Source organism: Sarcophilus harrisii, chromosome 4 (genome assembly GCF_902635505.1).
Source record: "Sarcophilus harrisii chromosome 4, mSarHar1.11, whole genome shotgun sequence".
NCBI lineage: Eukaryota > Metazoa > Chordata > Mammalia > Dasyuromorphia > Dasyuridae > Sarcophilus > Sarcophilus harrisii.
The window spans coordinates 382727798-382745619 of NC_045429.1; the positions used below are offsets into that span (position 1 = coordinate 382727798).

Below are 17822 nucleotides of genomic sequence, written 5' to 3' on the forward strand. Positions count from 1 at the left end.
AAAGCCCTTAACAGCCTGGCTCTTTCCTAACTTTCCAGTTGTCTTATATCTTGTGCTCCTTCATGTACTCAATACCACTAGCTTCCTTGCTATTTGTTCTTTATATACAAAAGTCCATCTCCAGACCCATTTTCATTGGCTTTTTAGAGTTTCTCTCCCTTTTTTTGTTCCCCTATCCTCCTCCTCCCCTCTGATCTCTCCTTTTTCATTCTGACTTCCCTAGCTTCCTTCAACTCTCAAGTAAAATTTCAACTACTTTTAAGAAATCATTCCTAATCATCTTTAATGCTAGTGCTTTTCATCTGAGATGATCTCCAATCAGACCTGTATAATACTTATTTGAACATATTACAGTTCTTTGAAGGCAGGAATTATTTTTGCCTTTCTTTGTATCTCCAGCACTAAATATAATGTCTGCTACATAGGAGGTGTTTTATAAATGCTTGTTTACTTAGATTTAATCAAGTTTAGAGAGAAATCTTCTTGTGTTCTTTTATAGTGTTCAAACCAGAGAACTTTTTTGATTAATTATTTTTGACCAGATAGAAAGGGGAGTTAAACATATATTTTTACCATGTTTAACATATATTGGATTACATGCCATCTAGGGAAAGGGGTAGGTTGGGGGGAGAGGAATTGGAACACAATATTTTTCATGGATCAATGTTGGAAAATTATCCTTGTATATGTTTTAAAAATAAAAAAAAATTTTAAAAATTTTAAAAGTAAAATAAACTATTATAGAAAAAAGGAGTTAAAGACAGCTAAAAGAAATTATTTCTGATAGTTTTACTATTGCTCTTAAGTCAAAAGTTCTACTTAAAAAAAAATCTTTCTCTTACTTTACATGATTAAATATAAGCAGAAATAGTTTAAGTGGAGAGCATTCCAATTAGCAAAGAGAACTCTACCCATAGACACTTTTATGTAGACACACTTGTGTACTAATGAACTGACTGATGGGGCTGAGGAGACATAGAATGCAGAATGCATTCTTTCATAATGGAAAATGACCTGAGACCAGTATGGTGAAAGGTCTTGAAACTATGTGATATGAAGACTGAGTAAGGAACTGTTTGTTATAATAGTAGTTGTCAATGGCTTAGATTTGTCTTGCAGAAGTAGAAGCAATGAATGGGTGACTAGCAGTGTGTTTGGGTACAAGCATGTCTATTTAAGTATGTATTGTGTATACACAATGTACACACATATATGTACATATACAGTTAGCATTAATATTGTACTTCTACATAATCTATAGTATAAGCTTAAGTGATTTAATTTTTAAGTGTCTTTGGCAGGATTTGAATTCAGCCTTTCATGAAACCCACTGTTTCCTAGCTACCTCAAGGAATAACTTTTTTCTTTCCAATAAATGAGAATGCGTAGGTAAGTATACTGTTTCATTTCACTAAAGGTCCTCAAATAATCAGATCAATCAATACTTTTTCAGAATGTAGATAAGGGAGGGAGGGAGGGAAGGAAGAAGGGAAGAAGGGAGAGAGAGAAAAGAAGATAGAATATGCATATATTATTAAATCAGAGAAGAAATTGTTAGCATTTTAATGTTTTCATCCAATAGAATACATATAATCAGGATAAGTGTGCTTATTCTTAAAATCAGTTTATTTTATTAATGTTTTTACTTGAATTTTCCTAATCTAGCTTAATTTGTCTAAAAACAGAAATATAAAACCTTGCATGGTGAAAGGAACAGAAATGATCTGGGCTTCCAATTCAGTAGATGGCCCTTATCTAACCCTACTTCTGAATATTAGGAAGAACTTTCTAAAATTTAGAATTGAGGCCTTCTGAGTTTTAAAGCTCCAGGTCAGTCCAAGCAATCTGGGATGTCTAAAAAAAGGCATTACAGCATTTAGCAGAAGAAGGGATTAGGTAATATCTAAGAATCATCATAGAATTTAGCATTACAGAACTTTTGGATGTTCACTCAGAAAAAGTCATACATGGCATTTTAGATTTAATGATGAAATAACAACTCAGGTCTATGAGATAAATGACTTGCCTTAGGTCATAAAAATTGCCAGTAATTATCTGAGGGATTCAAACTCAGTTCACCTGCTTCCAAATCTAGGCCTGCAATATCTATTTCCTTTCAAGATTACAGGGGATTCAAGATTACAATTTTTCAAGGTCAGGTTGAAAGTCAGGTAGCTGACTTTGTATTTTTATATAAACAAAAATAAAAAGAACTTTCTCAAACATAACTAACTTTAAAATAATACCTTTTGCCTTTTTTGAATATCCCCTTCTTTGAATATTTTGAATACTAATAGTCTGCTTACTATCCAAAACCAAGATTTTGTAAAGATTTGCTCATTATCAGTTTACAACTATTCAACTCATCATTTATAATACTTTTCTTGGAGAACATTTTTCCATTCTCTAGTCTAAAAATCCTGGCAACATAACATCTTTCCATAACCTCCCAAAGTGTCTAACAAGTAGGGTTATAGAACCTACAAACTGGTACAAAATAAATATTAAATCCTATTACAGGCAACTTCCACCAAAAACTCTACCATAATTTTTTTTTTCTTTTCTTTTTTTTTTAATTTTAATTTTTATTTTATTTTTTTTTATTTAATAGCCTTTTATTTACAGGATATATACATGGGTAACTTTACAGCATTAACAATTGCCAAACCTCTTGTTCCAATTTTTCACCTCTTACCCCCCACCCCACCCCCTCCCCTAAATGGCAGGATGACCAGTAGATGTTAAATATATTAAAATATAACTTAGATACACAATAAGTATACATGACCAAAACATTATTTTGCTGTACAAAAAGAATCAGACTCTGAATTATTGTACAATTAGCTTGTGAAGGAAATCAAAGATGCAGGTGTGCATAAATATAGGGATTGGGAATTCAATGTAATGGTTTTTAGTCATCTCCCAGAGTTCTTTTTCTGGGTATAGCTAGTTCAGTTCATTACTGCTCCATAACTCTACCATAATTTTATACAAGCAGCTTCTTTCCCATCTTCACTCTCTGACATAAATTTCACTTCAGACGTTGAAACATTCCACACTTTGAGTAACACAGAACATCCAAATATATTAAATAACATCTCTAAATTAAGGGACTGCCCATCAGTAGAATAATGGCTGAATAAATTGTCACAGGAACATGATGCAGCACCATTGCATTGTAAGAAAGTAGCAAACAGATTTCAGACATATTGACACGTGTCATCTGATGCAGCGAGATAAGCAAAACCAGGAAAATTCGTAGTACACCACCGCAACAACGAACAGTTTAGAGGTCATAGAATGGAGAATGAAGAGAGCCTAACAAGCGTATACCTTCACTGTAAAAACAATTCTGAAAATTGTAAGCTATGATGCCCACTCATGATTCCAGAGGACCAATGAGGAAACATGCTATCCATTAGAGGCGATGGATTTTGGATGTAGCATGAGACAAGTCATATTTTTGTGTACAGCCACTGAGGGAATTTGTTTTGCTTCATTATGAATACATGTCACCAAAAAAAATTTTTTTTTTAATTTTCAACAAGGTAAATATCTTGTCTCCTTCTGTCTGTCTGCCTTTCTCTCTCTCCAAATAGAAGGGTTGCTACAGAAGTGGAATGTGGCGTGTATTTTAAATCAGGTCAGTGTATTCTTAGTTTTACTTTGTTCTTTCTCACCAAGGAGACTAATCGGCGTGTCTGTCATGTAAAAAAAAAAAAAAAAAAAAAAAAAAACAACTTCAGTGATGATTTTTAAATAAGGCTTTTTAAAAAGCAACATCTGTTTAAAAGCGAGTGTGCACAAAGCCGTGGAGGTTCATAGTCAACAAGAAAAATCCAAGTGAGACTTCACGGGACGGAAGCTTCCCGCCCGGCAGCCCGCGACACGGGCGCCCGGAAAACCTGGGGGTCTATTTATGTATTTAGGTTCTTGGGCCAAAGGCCCAGTGGCCGTTTTTGCAGCCATCGCTTCCGAAAGCCAGTTCTGGCGTCCCCACTAGGGCTCTAGGGCTCCACTCTTCTGAACCTGCGGCGCGCTTTATCTCCGCTCAAAGAGCATTAGAGCACCACCACTAAGAGCCGGCCATCTTACAATAATGGGCTCTCTCTCTCTCTCGTCAGGCCGGGCCGGGCTCGCCCGCCTCTCCTTTCCTCTGCCCGGTGTCCAGGGCCGGCGGACGCGGGCCGCCTTCATTTTGTCCCCCAAGTCTCCTTCGCGGGCCCCCCCCCCCCGGCCTCGAGGGCCTCGGACGCTTTCCTTTTTTGTGGCCGAGAAGCGAGACAGAAGTGAGGGGGGAGGGCGTCTGCACCGTTTGGGATTTAACATTAAGCTGGTGCCCCGGGGGAGCATCGGGGAAGGAGGCGTGAAGGGGACCAGACCGAGGTCTTCTCAAGGTGGCCCTAGAACACCCCGGGAAGCGGGTGACGTAACACGGGGAGGCGGTGAACCGCCCCTTGGCTGCTGCGGACACAGAGGACGCGGGCCGAGCCTCCGAGGACAATGCGCCATTATCTCTTCCCTCCCCCGCTCCAACCCTCCTAGGCCCTTTCGCCGTTTTTCCCGCCCCGCGCGCGCTCCCTCTAACCACCCCCACATTCCTCCAGCACGCGCATACGCGCGCACGACGGTTAGGGGAAGAAGAGGGAGGGGGTAGGGAACGCTGTGGCAGCCTGTAAGACATCTCCTCCCCTGGCGTCTCTCGGGACTCTAATGGCGCGGTCGCTTCGGGACCTATTTCCCCTCCCCGGGCCCTTCCTTATAACGCGAGAAGGCGGAGTTAGGAAGCGTCCTAGGAAAAGGTGTAACCTATTTTAATGAACAAGGGAGTTGTCGGTCGTCTAGGCGGCCACGGACTCGACCGCTTTGAGGAGCGCTGCGGCGGGATAGTGCAGCTTCTAAAATGGCGGACGTGGTGTTGGCAGGGGCGGAGGGAGATAAGGGGCTGGGGAGGGAGAGTCGAGGAGGACCCAAAGAGAGAGCTCACGGGGGAGCGCGAGAGCGTCCGTTCTAGGCGGCACTTCCTGTTTGTCTCGGTGGTAGCGAGTGAAGGGCGTGCGGCACGGGCTCGTCAGCATGGCAACTGAGACTGAGGCCGGGGAACCCGGGAAGGGGAAGGTAATGGGAAGGGCTAACCGAGCGGAAGGGGGAGCCCAAGCGCCGGCCCTGGGCCTCCAGAGCCCACACGAGCAGTCGCTTCGATCTTTTCTAGGCCCGAGGCTTGGAGCCTCGCGGCCGAGGTAGGGGGAGGGGCGGCAACCGCGCCGGGAAAATGAAACGCCCGGGATCTGGGGACGTGCAGGGCTGCCGGGGCACGCGGGAGGCTAGGCCGTGGCGCTCCCGAGGTTTGAGCCATTCTCTAGGACCAGCCTTGTCTCCATTTTAAGACACTAATCACAATTGTCCGGTCAGAATTAAAAGGATACGCGAAACAAAATGGTGAAAAATTGCAGGAAGGGCACACTGCTTCCCCACAGGTCTAAATTGTACGTAGTTTTGTGGGTTTTTACACAAGTTGAGGTGTTAGGAAAGGGGAAATGAGTCGTTACAATGTTGCTTTTGTGTCTCCGGCCGCAGCCTTATCTTCACCTAGTAAGTACCGTAGGAATGGGGACTGGACGGTTGATTTCAGTGGATAGAAAGCTGGGGTGGTTTTTCTCTGACCGGCGATCAAATTCCTTGCATATCGGCATCTTAACAGTGAGCCAGTGAAAAATAAAAGTACATCTTAGGTGGCCCCATGTCTGTCAACGCTGACCTAAGACGCTGAAGTTTTTCCAGTTTGAAGGCCGGCCCCTACTACTATAGACTATAGTAGCTAGTACAAGCTCGGGCCTGCTCCACCGGCCGGGATCGGTTCTCTTTGGTCAGTCGGGCATGTTGACGGCCGCACCAAACTTCCACTGCCGGGGCACGCATTGACCACTGGCCCCTCTGGAGAGCCGGTAGGGAACCCTGGCGGTCTGATGGGCGCCATTGGCTGTGGAGCAGACTATTTGAGGCTGTTAATTGTCATTCAGGCTGACTGACAGGAGCTGGAACCAGAGGATGAAGGGCTTTAAACGCCAAAACTATTTGCATTTTGAAATTTGTTGAAAGATTTAGAAATTGATGAGGATGTGATTTAAGTCACATGCACCCACAGCAATTATTTGTTGACGTTTTATCTTATAGAAATCTGAGCCATATTGTAGGGATTCTTAAGTCCCACTAAATTGGAAACTAATTAATCTTTAATTAAGGACAAACTGAGGAAATAGGTTCTGAATATAGTAAGCATGCTTTCCCTTATCAAAATTGAATTTTTTTTTAAAAAAACACACACACATATACCTTTAGTCTGTATTAAGCAATACAAATTGCGTTAAGACAGTCATGCTGAAGAGTAATCTGCTGTGATTATGACCATTATCCAGTTATCTGTTGACTTTTTTTTAAAACAGATTTCCTTGTTTTTGAACAGAAGGAATAATCAGGAATATAGACATTAGAAATATCTTTAGTACATTAAAGAACACAATACCAAAGGATCATGCTTTGTACATTTTAATCTTAATTTGACTAATAGGTTAACATAAACACTAATATTTTACAATGAAATATCTAATATATAAATGGTAATTTTATTTTTAATGTTTGATCAAATTTTATTATATGCCCCAAAATTTAAATATAGCTATTTAAAATGTGATATTCTTTACTGAAGCTTGTATACTTGGAAAGCTCATTGGCAATCTGGCACTTGAAATTCCAGATCCAGTTTTGTAATGGACACTGTATAACCTGTATAATCAACATAATCTGTTTCCTCAACTCTAGACAGGAGTTAATAATACTCACATATCTCCCAGGGGCTGCTGAATAAATTAAATGAGTGTTAAATATTTGGAAAATGGAAAAAGTGTAATTGTTTTAATACCAAACTAGATGGTTCATTCAGTGCATACGCAGATAAAGTAGCAAGTTTTTTAGGTGGGTTTTGGGGGGGATTTTTGGTGACTCGTCTTAAATGTTTATGTTTGGTAGCTGTTACCTTTGGGAGTAAAAGTCTCAATCTCATAGTTATATTGAGGATAATCTGCAAAAAAAAAAAAAAATCCAGTAGCCATAGACTAGACTTGGGCATGTTTACAATTCCAAGGATTTTTTAATAACCAGTATAGGTTAACTACACAAAAATAAGTAGATCTAGCAGTTATTTTGTCAAGTTCTAACAGATGAACTCTGCCCTACTTCCAAACTAATTAAATTTCTCATCTGTAATTTGCTCTAATATATAGCTCAGCAATACTTTATGCAAGTATCTATTTTGAACCTGGTCGTTTTGATAAATCAATCCCTAGCTCTGATCACCTTGATCGTCATCAAGTTTCTGAAATGCAGAGCCAAAAACCTTATGATAGTGCACAAAAAAGTTTTAATAGACTGCTATGTCCATACAAACCACCCCTTTCCACTAGAACATTTTCTTATATATACTTGAATTAGATGTGATTTAATTTGAAGATGTCTTTTAGATCTTAAGACCTTATAGCTTGAATAGTTTCATTTAACTGTTCAAAACAGTTCAAACTGTTCAAAAGTGTTCAAAAACAAAAAACCAATGTTTGATGTATAAACTTAGTGATGACATGCCTACTGTTTATTTTCCATTAGTTATGTTTAGTCTATTTGCAATTTGAGAAGAATGCTAATTAGCAACATATATTTTAGAGTATTTTAAGTTTTTCCTAGTTCCAAACAGACTGTTTTCATGCATTTGGGCTGTTATTTCCTCAAACTCCACCCCCTTCACAATAAAAAAAAAATAGTTCATTCCATCAAGTATTTATTAAAACACCTATTATATTCCATATAGTTCCTATACACTTGTATACAGAAGCAATTAATTGTGAAAGGGTTCCTGCCCCCCAAGCAGTTGACATTCTGATATGAAAAGCATGTTTGTAACAATTCTCATGTGAGCTGTTTGGAGAAAGCATCAGGGATCAGGGCAGGAGATCAGGAAAGACCAGCAGTAGGTGTACAGGAGCCTCAGGAGTCTTGCAGGAAACCAGGGATTCCCCCAGGCAGAAGAAAAGAGGGATGGATTATTCCAGACTGAGTGGACAGCCAGTTAAAAAAGGCATTAGGAGTTGGTGGCAAGTGAACCAGAATGGCTGAACCACCCTTTGCAGTAGATTGTGTGGAGAGACTTAATACTACTAGGCCATTTTTTTATTCTGGCAAAACAGTAGTCAAATTTTAACATATATACAAAAATTTTTTGCCTTTTAACTATAATTATATGTGCAGTAAATTGCTGCCTAGCATGATTTAGGTCATATCTAAAAATGATTTAGGGTTATTTTTCACTTAAGAATATCAATATAAACCTCATAAAATAGCCATATTTTTTCTTCATAAGGTTGTAGTTTCTTTACTAAAGAGACCAGGGAGATATTAAACAGCTAGGCATTATAGAAGTAACTGAAAGCAAGCTATTACTGGGTACCCTGTTACTTTGTTTAAAAATATTTAATTAAAATATTAATACCCTTATGCTGAACGTAGTACTACTGAATTACAGATTATTAGCCTTGCTTCAAAGCTTGCACACTGATTTAAATGGACCTACAGTCTCAATAGAAGATCAGATGACTTACAAACATTGACTTTGTAATTTCCAGGTGGCATACAAAAAATAGCGGTCAACTGTTTTCTATCTGCAATGACCAACAAAACCCACAAATTTGAAATATCATTGTGCTAGGCACTGAGCTAAGTGCTAGAGATACAAAGAGGCAAACAGCCCCTGCTCTCAAGGAGCTCACAATCTATTGGGAAAGAGACATGCAAGAAGTCATATACAAAATTGAAAATGATTAAAAGTTACTAGAATTGAGATGTTGGAAAAGATTTTTGTAAATTACATTTTAATTTCAACTTGAAGGAAGCAAGGGAGGTGAGTATGCAGAGATGAAGGAGAGCATTCCAGCCTTGGTAAACTAGGTGAAGGGGTTAAGCCTTAGAAGGCTGGCATTTTTAGATAGGGCTTAAAGGTTTGCAACGCAAATAATTACAATTATTTAACTGTATCCTCCTCACAACCATGTGAGTTTATTGCTATGGAAATTTGGAAATTTGGGTTGAATAGGTTAAATTATTCCTCTAGGTCACACAGCCAATAAGTATCTGAGAAAATTTCCCATTTACAGGTCCAGCACCCTATCTACTGTACCATCTAGCTGATCCTAAAGCTGAAGTTTCATTATCCTGTGTATAGAAGTTTTAGTTTACTTAATCTTAAGACCACTTTTTCTCAGTAAAGTCATAATACCCTTTTTAATTGGGGGGGGGGGGGGAGTTGTGGGCTATTAAAAATTCCCTGAAGGCGAGCACTTCCAATTATCTGCTGGAAGGAGAAATCTGAAACCAGTGAACATTAAGGAAAATACCTTATCCTATTAGGATTTTTTGGCCACCTCTTCATATCCTTTACCTATTAATGTACTCAACTTGGTCTGAAAGTGATTCTGCTAGGATGTGATAGTGAAGACAAATTATTCTGCCTGGCATATCAGGTTGGGGTAGATATCAATTAAAGTTTCATTGAGCCAAACTGGCAAATTGCCCATTCCTCATATATAACATTGTGTCTCCTATTGCTATCCCTTTTTAAGCACTGATCCTCATGGTCTTTCCTCACCGTTTAGCTCAAAAGTTAACCTCTTCACAGTACTCTTCTAAAAATTACTATGAATTTATCTAGAATTTTTCTGCGTTTCCATGAGAACAGGAACTATTTATTAATCTTTCTCATGTCTGAATATAGGTATGTCATGTTCATGCTAAGCCCTGAGGTTACAAGATAAAATATATTTGAAATATTCGTTACTTAAGAACAATGCCATGATATAAAACCCTTACTCAGTTCTGCCACTTATTAACCATGTAACATTAAGTACATCACTTTGATCTCAGATTTTTGGACCAGATAAAGACCTCAAAAGTCCCTTTTACAAAGGCCTGGAGGAATGGCTTGACTAAATAATAGGTAGAAAAGACTTGACATTCCAGCTGTAAACAGTAAGCAAAGGCTTGGAGTTGGGAATTATCTATTACCAGGATAGGATTCACAGATTGTGTAGGCAGTTTGGAACTTGGGACAATGAAGATGTGACAAATTTTCATCTTTATTAATATTTAGGGCTGCCTTCATCTATTGTAAATAAATACAAACATCTCAAATATACTACTCTTGTTTTTTAAGGACCAGATAGGTGCTATTAAAATGTTTTGGGGAAGTGGGAAAATTTCACTTTAATGTTCTGAGATTGTGATGAGAAGCAAACTTTAACAATATAGAGTAGGCAGGAACGTTTTTGGGGGGATACCAATTTTTCCAATGAAGGTAAGTAGACTTTTAAGGTTTCTCTGTGACTTCAAAGGATAGGTGATACAAAATGAGGGAGCCAGGGAGGAGCAGAGGGAGACAATCCAGTGATGCAGTGGCTGGCTGAGGAGAAAGGATGAGCACCAAGAAAACCACTGCAACCTTAGAATGGAAAACTAAAAAAAAAAAAAACTATAGAAAACTTAAGTCAGAGAAAGGAATTTTCCAACTTTCTTCTAATATGCTGATTATGCCTATGGAATTTAACATTACTAATGTTTGCATTACTGTTTGCAGTAATTAGTATTCCAATCTCCATTTTCCTAGAATAGAGATCTGTATGTGTATAATTTATATGATATGGCAAATATGTATGTATAGAGAGAAGATACTGTGCCACTAAAGCATCATCCTTAACTTGGGAGCTTCAGTCATTCCACCACAAGCAATCTTGTGGATTTTTGGATCTTTGTTAAAAATGCCGTGTTTATTGGGTATCTCTGGTGTAGGAGGATCTATGAAATGCAAGAGGGCTAGTGACACTGTTAGCTCAAGCTTCCTGGGAACTGCTATTTAATGTATTTGCATTTCTCAACCATTGAGCAGATATAAAATTATGCAACCATTTATAGATTCTTTTTATTGATACATCACTTTTATTGGTATATCACTGACACAAGTATTGTGTCCTTAATCTCATTTCCCTCATAAGTCCTGTTGGTTTATAATTTTGCTTTGTGAGAATGCAGGTATCAAATTATGGCAAACTACAAGATTTTATACACACAAAAGTAGCCAAGTGAATGATGGAAGAAAGGCATATTAAGATCAAAGGACTTCTCATAGGAGTTTTATCTCAGCCTTGTTCTTCTAGCCAGCACCTAGAACCGGGGGGGGGGGGGGGGGGGGGGGGGGGGGCGGGGGGGGGGGGGGGGGGGAGGGGGGGGGGGGGGGGGGGGGGGGGATGAGGAACAGTGAAAATGCCTGGAGTTGGTTAACATCTGAGGAACTATATTTTTCTATTTGTTTGGGTCAGGTCTGTGCTTTAGGAAGATTTGAGACCTGAGTGAACAAAGATTGGACACTTTTATGGCAGGGAGACCAACCAGCAATTGGATAAGTATAGCTGTGAGGTACTGTAGGCCTGCACCAGCATGGTAGCAAAGAGCACCAGATTTTACAAATTGTAGACATGTCAAAAACTAATCTTCCTGCCTCCCCCCCCCCCCAATATTCTTTCCAACTTTTCCGTTATTGACAGCAACACCATCTTCAGTCATCCAGAACGCATTTCCAACTACCTATCATGTTAAGTTTGGGACTTGGACAAGTTTGATATGCATTCCGCATTCTGGAGGCTGGGAGATTAGGGCTGCTAAGATGAGATGATGTAGAAAAGGCTGCAAAGGTCAAGGATGATTATTTGGAGAAAAGATTAAATATTAGGGAGAGAATTGAAATTGGTTGCAGAAGCACATATCCTAGACAACATTCGGACTAGTGGGGATGAATGGATTGGTCTAAGAGATACTAGAATGTTTGTAGTCTATACATAGGGAAGCATCCAGCAGACAAGTAAAAAGAGGGCAATGATAGAGGGTGGAAGATTCTTCTGGAGTAAATGGGATGGTTGCCTTTCATGTATAACAGGCCTCTGAGTATAACTGAGTTCTGTAGAAGGAACTCTCAACAAATAGCTAGGTAATCTTGTTTCTCCAACTAAACAGGAACTGTCTATTCTAATTCACCTGCCCATGATGCTCAGCTTCAGAATCACATTTTTGACAAGTGGTTATCAGCCTTTGAAACAAGCAGTTTCCTGTACTGGCCTATTTAATCATTAGTAATAAGATTTTAAGACTTTTAAAGCTTCACAAACATCTGAACCTCAGAGCAAACTGTGAGGTAGGTGCTATAATTATCCCCAGCTAAGATGAGGAAGTTTCCTGAGGAAGTTAAAACTTGCTGAAGAGATTATAACTGGTCAGCAGAATTCCTTCTGGTCCAGCTATGAACTTGAGCCACCTATATTGATAAGGGGAAGCATATAGTAGATACTTTACAGCCTTAAGTATTATGTCAGTCAATCAGCAAACATTCATTTAAAGCTCCTAGAATATAGTCTTCTTTTTTCCAGGATAAAGATCCCTGTTTACCACCTTAGTTGGTGTCCTCTGGATGGTTTCCAGTTTATCAATGTCTTCCTTAAACTGAATGCAGAATTCCAGGGGTCTGACCAAGGCAGAATTGTTTAAGTGTAAAAAGTGATAATGGAAGTTAAGCTTTTGAAGTTAATTTAAGGGGAAAAAATTTCTTTTACTTCTTGACTACCCCATTTTTTTATACATCACACACACAGACACACATGTACCCCATATAGCTTTTCCTTGGAATGTTCATCTAAATAAAAAAAGTTCTTATGTCAGGATATTTTGAAATATACATAGCTGACATATTCAGCTATTTTGCTGTGTGGCAAGTCCTTATGCACAGGAAGAGTAATTAAGCACACCTACAAACAAAAACACAGCTGTTAGGCCTAATTTTAGGACAACTATCCTTGACAGCATCCCTCTTGCTATTTAGCATGAAATATTATCATTTAGCATATTATTATTCATTCAGCATGAAATATTAGTATTATTAAATAGTATCTTGCTATTAGCATGAAAAGGTAATATAGTATGTAACTGACTTGAGGGGGGGGGGGAGGGTTCTTCTCTAATCTGCTCTACTCTTCTCATCTATCATCAAATAAACTTGAAAAGATAAGCCATTATTGTGACTGTAATCCATTATTGTATTGTTTCATATCACACTTGGCAGGTTTTTAAAGTATTGCCCTTAAAACTGGTAGTAAATATTTGGGACTAGAACTTCCTATATAATGGGAGCAAGAAAACTTTCTCATTTATTATTGATTTTTCATTTGATATTAATCCCCTATCCCTGCCCCTTACATAGATGTCTTTTATTTCCATCTTGATTTTTGTAAATGGCACTATAATCTAAAAGCATTGTCAGTGTCTAAGTAGAAGTTCATGTAGTACTTAACAATTTCTAGTTTTATATTTTGATCCAGATAATAATTTGTATTCTAAAGTTATTTGCATATAAATTATTACTGTTAATTTTGCCTCATTTTTCTAAACACAACTTTCATGGAGAGTATTTGGAGTAGCTATTTCAAGCAACTTGTTATATATAGCAACCCAAATTATACAAAATATACAAAATAAATTAAGAGTGCTATAACTTTTTTTTTAATTCATCCCTTTCTTCATAACAACCCTGAGATGGACAGAATCTATACCCCCCCCCCCCAGTTTTCTGAATTGTTATAGGGGATTCTAGAAATCACAGTAACTGTTCTAAAATTTGGTCTTAATAGAGTTGTCTGAGAAAATTCAGAGGACAGTAACTTGTCCATATTATGGAGCCAGTATGTGTGAAGAGGCAGGATTTCTTTTAACTTCATGTGGACATACTGCCTTAATTGTCCACATTTTACACAAGGCTTTAGGTGAATGATGTACCCATAGTAACTGATTGAATGCAGAGATAGAACCCAGGCCATTTAACTCCTAGCCCAGAGCCCCAGTCACACAACATAATGAAACATATATGTATAAAAAGTACAGGTTTTATCTAGCTCGACATAACTTCTTGTGTGACTTAGGACAGAGCCCTGGGCTTCATGTAGAGCTGAACCCTCATTACAGATTAAAGAAGCTTGTGCCCAAAGACATTAAGTATTAAGACACTAACAAACCTATTTCTCTGAAGTAAGAAGTTTTGACTGGTTACTGCCAAAAATCCCTTCTCTGAAATCCCATGATCCTAAAAGAGCACTTCATATGTATGTAGCTCGTTTCCTGTGTTTTTCCCAGCTAAAGATCAGGAGCAAGAAGGACATAATAAAACTCATAAAACAATATGGTTAAAATAAAATATATACACTTTTTTCTAAAGTCTTGGTAACCTTAACTTTTTATTTTCCTTTATTCATTACTAACTCACTCCTCACACAAATTCTGGGATATTATTGTGGCACTCTGCCACTCATTAGTAAGGGTAAGAAATAAACAGCAGTGGCCCTGGGCAAGTCACTTAACCCCAATTGCCTTACCAAAAATATAAAAAAATAAACAGCATTTGTAGTTGGAAGAACATTAATGACCTGGGTCAATTTTTTGGGGTAGCCTCCATGTCACTGGGGTGATTAAGATTCTTAAGTTTGGCTATTGATAAAGGTATCTCAGAGTTAGGATAATCAAACATCCCTGTTTACATAGTTTTAATTACTCACCTGAGACTCAGTAAGTGCAGTCAGCTTTATTCTTCTGCTTAGCAAAGATGGTCACCCTAGTTACTATATTTTATATATATATTTAGGTTAAAAATAACTGTGGTTAACTACAGGTTAAGTTATTAACTACAGGTTAAGTTATTTTTTTTTTTTTTTTTGGAAAGGTGGACAAAAATCAGCTGCACAAAAGCAAGAATAAAACAAACTGGACTATTAAAAAAAAAAAAAAAACCTGTCCTTTCAATTTACTTAAATGTTATCCACACTCTAGATCTGCAGAGGTTTCCCAAACTATTCTGGTCCAATAGTGATAATTCAAGTTATTGTTTCTCTTGCAGTTAATCATGTACTGATTTGTGATTTCTTGTATTTTATTTTTATATGCTTGTAATGTACACATTTATTCTATACTGTCAGCAAAACAAAATTTTAAATTCACTGAGCATTTCTTATACCGAGTATCCCAGAAGTCTATCTCTTACATATAGTAGGTACAAGTCACTTTCTCAGATCTAAAAATCCTCCCTTAAAAATCAGTTTAACAAGGTAAAAATAACTCATGAGCATTTCAAAGACATGGAGCAGTCCATCAGAAAAAAAAAATCACAAACCTTTGAAAATTGATGTTATTACTACTCTACTATAATCTTTTTTCATACATAGTTAAGTACTTTTAAAAATCCCCTAACAAATTTATCTGAACAAGGATCAAAATTTTTTCAGTGTCACACATTATGTCACAGATTTGTGGCTCCAGTGATTATGAATAGAAAACATTGTAGGGTTTTGTTAGCAACCCTTGAAAAACAAATCAAACATATATAGTGGTGGGTGAGTTTTTAAAAGGAACAACTTCTTAACCCCCAATTTAAATTCAAAATGTGGAGGAAAGATGTGGTTTTGAATGCCATCTCTACCAAATAAATCTAAAATAGGAAATGTTTTCTTTTTCTCAATACTTTTTTTTCCCCTTTAAATCCTAGCCTTTTAAACTCCTAGGAATTTTGGATGTTCAGAATGTACCCTGTGCAAGACATTCTATACTCTATGGCTCATTAGGATCTGTCATAGCTGCCTTGGGACATTTTCTATTTACTAGTGAGTATTTGCAGTTAAAAGATTTGATATATCCATACGAAAATTGTTTTAGTTGCAACAGTTTCAAATGACTGAAATTAACATTTGGTTTTTATTTATTTAATAGGTAGAGTTAGAAGATCTTGTGACGTTGCAGTAGGAGTATTTATTTTGGGAACTTTAGGATGCTGGTATGTATGCTTATTTTCTGAACAAATCTTTATGTTTTAGGTGTTCGTTCCTTTTTTATATGAAATCTAAGCTACTCTAAAATGTCATCCATCTTTAAGAAAACTCAAAAAGCTTTAAATAATCTCTTCTAGTTATTTTTAAAATGTAAATTCTTTTTCCTTGTAAGAAAAAAATGCAAACTAGCTTATTTTGGTTATTTACACACTTTAATAGACAATTTGAATTTTAAATAAATTGATGGGAAATTTCAATACAAGATTAACAAAATAAGGAACTGACTAATTTTTAAAATTAGAATTCTTGACATAGAATATGTGATCTGTATGTATCAATATCAGGCACCTACTGGCAAAATCAAATATAAGATCCCAGCTGTACTGAACTTTTAAATACCTGTCACAAGAAGAGCTTTAGCAGAGTAGTTGGTGTAAGAGAATATGGGCTGTGCTATGGGAATCCTTAAACACAGAAGCAATTATCCTGTTTAACTAAAATGACAGGGCAGGAGAATGGGTAGCAGGATCCACAAAAACCTTCAGGAGAAAATTAAGCCTATTTTCCCCTTGAAAAATATTATACTGCATATGTGACCCACAGCAAATTGCCTTCTCAATGAAAGGGGGAAGGGAAGGAAAGAAAAGAGGAAACAAATATTAAAAATTGTTTTTAACATGTAATTGGGGGGAAAATAATGTTAAGTTATTTTTAATACATTTGCTATGAATTACAACTATTAAAAAAATCATACAAAACTTTCAGTCCCAAATATTTAAATTATTTCAATTAGGATTGTAAATTATAGTAGTGAGTCCAAGCACAAATTCTTGAGTCTCATGCACAAAAAGAAAAAGAAATGTTAACTGCTATAAATTACTACTATTTCATTAAGAATTTATTACTTTTTCTTAAAGGTTTCCTTGTAGATATAATTATGCAAAGCAAAGAATCCAGCAAAGAATTGTTCAAGAAGGAATAAAAAACAAGATTCTGTTTGAAAGTACCCACCTTGATCCTGAAAGAAAACAAATCGGCACCAAAAGCGACAATTCTTAATCTAGGCCACAAGGTTAAGGAACAGTTTAAAGCTTTCCTTGAAACTGCTTTGAGAATTTAAAGTTTTGACAGGGAAGCTTTTAAAAAATTAGAAAATTTAAAAATATCTGCAGTGTGATAAAAGTGGTTATTATTTCATTCTCTGTTAAATATCAATCCTGATTGTGCAACACAATATGAAATTTATTAATATTGTAATTGTGAAATAAATGATAAAATTTAAGTGTTTGGCATACTTGGAAATAAAAGCATGAAATTTTCATCCTTTTAAAAAAAATATGATTCTAAGTTAATGAGTTTCTAAGGTTTCTGAATGTAGGTTCTAATAATTCTTATACTACAACACCAAAGTTCCGTTCACTTTTATCTTTTGGAATACCTTAGCAAGTTAATAATAGTGTTTCTAGGATTCAGAATTTTACTTCTCATTTTGATTTATCTTCCCAGTTCATCATCATAAGTAGATTTCATCTTAAGTATAATAATATATATTATTGACCAGGAAAAGATTCTGAGTTTAATGTCAAGATCATCTTAGGTTGACAAAACTTGGACTGCTAAGTTGTTAGATCCCTTAGAAAAATGGGGTGAGGGGATGTTTAAAGTTACTTACCCTTAGATTTTCACTTAGTCCTCATTTCTTTATCTCATTCAGTAAATGGTCCACTCTAGCATTCACTAAATGAAGACACAAAGATGCACTTTTAATATAAATGTGAAAAATCATTACAAGGGGAAAAAATGACATTTTGCATCTTATTAATTTTTGTCATCCAACCAAAATGGTTTGAAAATATTAAGATGATCATGATATCA

At 37.0% G+C, this 17822-nt stretch overlaps 1 protein-coding gene across 2 annotated transcripts; it reads left to right on the plus strand.

The window, feature by feature from the left end:
* The first annotated feature begins 4980 nt into the window (after positions 1 to 4980).
* LOC100931584 (cytochrome c oxidase assembly protein COX20, mitochondrial) lies at positions 4981 to 17283 on the plus strand. Of its 2 annotated transcripts, none has more exons than XM_003767769.4 (4): positions 4981 to 5118; positions 15668 to 15782; positions 15889 to 15952; positions 16865 to 17283. In XM_003767769.4, exons 1-4 carry the CDS (start codon positions 5077 to 5079, stop codon positions 17004 to 17006), a joined length of 363 nt encoding a protein of 120 aa, XP_003767817.1. In that variant the 5' UTR covers positions 4981 to 5076; the 3' UTR covers positions 17007 to 17283. The 2 variants fall into 2 exon arrangements, with proteins under 2 accessions (XP_003767817.1, XP_023357798.1); XM_023502030.2 differs by lacking the exon at positions 4981 to 5118 and adding an exon at positions 5146 to 5592.
* Positions 17284 to 17822: the final 539 nt, after the last annotated feature.

Excerpts from the sequence above, each read along its gene's own strand:
- LOC100931584 (XM_003767769.4), top strand. The coding sequence starts at position 5,077 with ATGGCAACTGAGACTGAGGCCGGGGAACCCGGGAAGGGGAAG. Across the intron at positions 5,119-15,667 it reads GGGAACCCGGGAAGGGGAAG|CCTTTTAAACTCCTAGGAAT; the intron begins GTAATGGGAAGG and ends TTTAAATCCTAG. Across the intron at positions 15,783-15,888 it reads GGGACATTTTCTATTTACTA|GTAGAGTTAGAAGATCTTGT; the intron begins GTGAGTATTTGC and ends TTTATTTAATAG.